At 40.6% G+C, this 4,667-nt stretch overlaps 1 protein-coding gene across 1 annotated transcript; it reads right to left on the bottom strand.

Moving 5' to 3' along the window:
* Positions 1-29: 29 nt before the first annotated feature.
* LOC104941729 (tyrosine-protein kinase receptor TYRO3-like) lies at positions 30-3,958 on the bottom strand (the record flags this gene model as incomplete). The annotated part of the gene is made up of 4 exons (XM_010766863.1): positions 30-168; positions 1,278-1,420; positions 3,410-3,590; positions 3,843-3,958. Coding segments are annotated over 4 exons (579 nt in total), but the record flags the coding sequence as incomplete, so codon positions are not given.
* Between the last annotated feature and the right edge of the window lie 709 nt (positions 3,959-4,667).

A 4,667-nucleotide genomic window follows, 5' to 3' on the forward strand; every position in this document is an offset into this window, starting at 1 on the left:
TTGTTTACCTGAGGTGTGTTGTTGTTTACCTGAGGCGGGCAGCACCAGCACCGGGGGGCTCCAGGGTCCGCAGCCCACCGACGTGCAGGCCGACACCTGGAAGGAGGCGTTGAAGAAACGCCCTCCACCTGAGAGCAGAGCCGAGTTCTCCTTAAACAGCAGAGGCTCCTGCAGGAAGAGCATCAGATCAGAATACCTCGAGTTACAGCAGAAAACAACCATAACATTCAACTGTTTGCAACTTCAACAACAACCACTATTTATCTAATATATCATATTCCAATTACTTGTATATAGACTCTTCTTGCACTATTTCGATTCTATTTTTATTTGTTATTTACTTGACACAATGTTATCTTGTTTTATTGTGTTGCTCTGTTGAGGAGTCCTGTGACCTCAGATATGTAGCTCTGCACACATGATCAATAAAAGCCTTCAATCTTGAAAAAAGAGCCAAAGACAGCTTAATGTTAACTAAAAAGCATGCATAAAACATATTAAAGTTCAAAAATGCATGTCATGTGACGAGACTGAAAACACAGATTTAGTTTTCATTTTGCCGGTATTTCTTTTTTTTTTACGAATAACACGTTTATTAAATGTATCAAATGTCTTTTTCCTTATTTTTGTAATTAAAAAGTTGTTATAAGTGTTCTACGTTGACTCTGATAATATGACAAATGTTGTTATTATTTATTTGATTTGATTTCAAACCTTTATTAATGCAGGTGAATCCCATTGAGATCATTGACCTCTTTTTCAAGAGTGACCTGCTGATAAGTTAAGTGGTGAACATCAGTTTAGAATAAATGAAGTAAAAGTGCAGGTGTTGATCAAAAATGCTCATTAAGATTCGTAGTCTGTAGGACACACACACACACACACACACACACACACACACACACACACACACACACACACACACACACACACACACACACACACACAATCAAATTTTAGTTGACTACAAGTAGACATTTTTGTTATATACCTTTTTTTGTTTTTAAACTCTACCCTTAAAATATTTTAGTTTTTTTTTTTGTCAATGAAAATTAGTTTTATTATAATTGTTTTATTTATGCTGCTGTAGTCCTCATGCTTATTTTTAATTATAATTAATAAACAGTAAACCTTGTTTTTAAACATTATTGCGTCTCTCCTTATAGAATAGAGAATTTGGTACGTGTGTTTTTTAACTGAATGAAAGTCTTGTTTTTTACCATTAACCGTCCCTGCTTCCGGTATAAATGTAATGGAAGCTCTGAGAGACCCCCCACCTGAGGCTCCCCTCCTCTGCTCCACTGCAGCTTGTATGCGATCAGACGTCCCTGCAGCTGCTCCTCCTGCAGCACCGCCCAGCTGAGAGCCAGCTGCTGCTCCGACAGCTCGAACGTCAGGTTCCTGGGGGCCGCCGACGGCACTGAGGGCGGGATGATATATCATTATTATCAGATAGATTACAGTGATTATCATGAAGCGTGCTCTGCGGGGTCTGAATGCTCACTGATCAACAACAGCATCAGAGTCTGAGAGTCCTCACAGTTTGGGGAAAAACACAATCTGAGAAACACCTTCCAACTTGTTTTTCTAAAAGACTGAACTAAGTAAATAAACGTTTCTTTGTACGGACCAATTTTCTGAATGGATGTAATCTATATATAATGTAATATGTAAACATAGTGAGAAATGCTGTCAATAACCCAGAGCACAACACCTTCAACAAACCTCTAAATACTAAACAGTTATTAACATTCAAACAGTCAAATAGTAAAAGCAACAAATCTGAAGGTATTAAAACACAATCTGACATCTAAACTAACTAAATGAACGTTTCTTTATACCGACCAATCTTCTGGATTAATGTAATCTATATATTTAATCTTTTTGTAGAAATAGTGAGAAATGCTGTCACAATAACCCAGAACCTTCAAAATGTTAGTTTTCTTCCCAAAAACTGTCCATACCTCAAACTAAATACTGATACATAAAGTTATTAACCCTCTGGAGTCTAAGGGTACTTTCTAGATTTTTAGATTCCTCCTTAAATCACCTTTTAAAATGTACTCGTTAACACAGCACCCCATGAGTTACATATCAAAATGTTCAGGACAATCTCTGGTCTTGCTAGAAATGCAAGTCACTCACCTTAAAGCACTGCACATAGTTGATTAGATCTAAAGCTGCACATTTGACATCCGATTTAGGAAATCTTCAATCATATTTCTACTCCTAATAATCGAAAAGATGAATAAATACGAAAAATATGCGCACTACCCGCGCAGATCTGTGGGCGCTGACTCCAGAGGGTTAACAGTAAAAGCAACAAATCTGAAAAAAACCATTAAAATAGTTTCCAATTAATTTCCCCTCCATCCACTAATTGATTAATGGACTTGGGACATTTAAACTTAAGTACAGTACTTGAGTAAATGTACTTAGTTACTTTCCTCCCCTGGTGATCTGAGGTCAGTGTGTGCCTCTCTGCAGCCTGCAGGGGGCGCTGCAGAGAGACAGCCTGCAGAGAGGCCTTTCATATGGATTTAGGCCACACACAAAAGCTGATTGTACAGGAGAGGACTGGAATCTACTGGAAACCATCCAGCTGGACCTCACACACACACACACACACACACACACACACACACACACAAACAAATACACAACACAAACAACAAGCCCGCTCTCAGCGACCAACTGCTGAAGCTCAGAGAAAACAGGAAACCAGCTGACAGCAGAATCTCTCTGCCACATTCCTATAAGAGGTGTCATGCTTTCTGTTTGATCAGTTAATGTATACAGCTTTGAAGTGTTTGGAGGTCAAACAGAGATGCTAACAAACCAGAAAAGAGATGCAAAAATTCAGACAAAACTAAAACTAGTGGCTTCAAAACCTTCCACACGAGACACAAAATAGCTACTGCTGTTGTTGTTGATGTAAAACCACCAAAAATGGGAACGAGAGGCAACTAGGAGATGGAAAGTACACTAAAAGAGACCCTTAAATGTACAATCTTTGAGCAGATTTAAATCCAAACATCTTTTTACTTTGAAGAGGAAATATTCTGCTCACTTTGAGGTTCATATCAGTATTTGGTGTCTCTACTGTGTCATGTTTACAATACTTAATGTTCAAAAAGGTCTTCATGTACTCTGCTGTAATGTGATTGGTCAACCCATCCTGAAGTAAACAAAGGAGTCCAATGGAGGTGTTTCAGGCAGGGAGGCGGGAATGTGTGGGAAAGAATCTCCCCCTGAAGGGAACACAGGGATTTTAGCCTTTGCAGACCATTTACATACACTAAAACCTACACTACAGGAAAGGGAACACTCCTAAAGCAGAACAGGGCCCCTTTAAAGCGGGGGACACTTGTTAGTAGTATTAGAAAAGATGCTTCCTAACATCTCTCACCTGACTCCGGGGTCTGGAAGTGGATCCAGGGGCAGAAAGGCGACGCCCCCACCTCGTTCAGACAGGAGAGCCTCACGCTGTAGTTCTGATGGCTCCTCAGAGCCGAGAGGACGTGCAGGTGAGGAGGAACCTGGACCTCCTGCTGGGGGAGATCCCACCTCCTCACCGAGCGCCTGGACAGCTGGGGGGAGGGGGAGGAGGGTAGCGACATATTAGTGTTTGATTAGCCTTCTCTGTGTGTGTGTGTGTGTGTGTGTGTGTGTGTGTGTGTGTGTGTGTGTGTGTTTAATTAATTATCTAGACCTGACAGGAAGGAAGGACTGAACTACCAATAAGAGTTGACAAAGAGTTTAATCTAGAGACTTGTGATATTCTAATCTGTTTTTAATTGTGTGTGTGTGTAATTAATTTAATTGTGGTAAGTAAGTGTTACCTGGACAACGCAGGTTGTCAGCTCAGAGTGTCCATTGAATCCCGGTTTCCATGCCAACGTGACGTTGTTGTCCTCCATCCTGAGGACCTGCAGTCCAGAGGGCGCCGCCGGCAACACTGAGAGAGAGAGAGACTCATCAGCCAATCACAGCTCAGATACAGAGAACATGTGACAACAGGTGTGTCAGTGATTCTGTTTACATGCACACTAATATTCCACTATTAGTCAAAGATATGACATATTCTGAGTGTGATAAGGGTCATGTAAACAGAACGTTTTGTTTGGTTATTCTTCCACCATTTAGTTTATCGGACTTGTAGCACAAAGGCTGATAAATATGTGAAGTAATTCTACTTCATATCAGTGTGTAGTGTCTCTACTTTAAACAGTCCTCTCCTGCTGATGTTCAGGTGTATATCAGTATGTAGTGTCTCTACTTTAAAGAGTCCTCTCCTGCTGATGTTCAGGTGTATATCAGTATGTAGTGTCTCTACTTTAAAGAGTCCTCTCCTGCTGATGTTCAGGTGTATATCAGTATGTAGTGTCTCTACTTTAAAGAGTCCTCTCCTGCTGATGTTCAGGTGTATATCAGTATGTAGTGTCTCTACTTTAAAGAGTCCTCTCCTGCTGATGTTCAGGTGTATATCAGTATGTAGTGTCTCTACTTTAAAGAGTCCTCTCCTGCTGATGTTCAGGTGTATATCAGTATGTAGTGTCTCTACTTTGACATGTCTCCATGCTTTAATGTTCAAAAAGCTCTTTATTGTTCTCACACTGCCTGTGCTGCAGCACCTCTTTTCACCCTCTGTCTGAAACCAGAGCCCA

Source organism: Notothenia coriiceps, unplaced genomic scaffold (assembly GCF_000735185.1).
Source record: "Notothenia coriiceps isolate Sejong01 unplaced genomic scaffold, NC01 NC01_scaffold00003801, whole genome shotgun sequence".
Taxonomy (NCBI): Eukaryota; Metazoa; Chordata; class Actinopteri; order Perciformes; family Nototheniidae; genus Notothenia; species Notothenia coriiceps.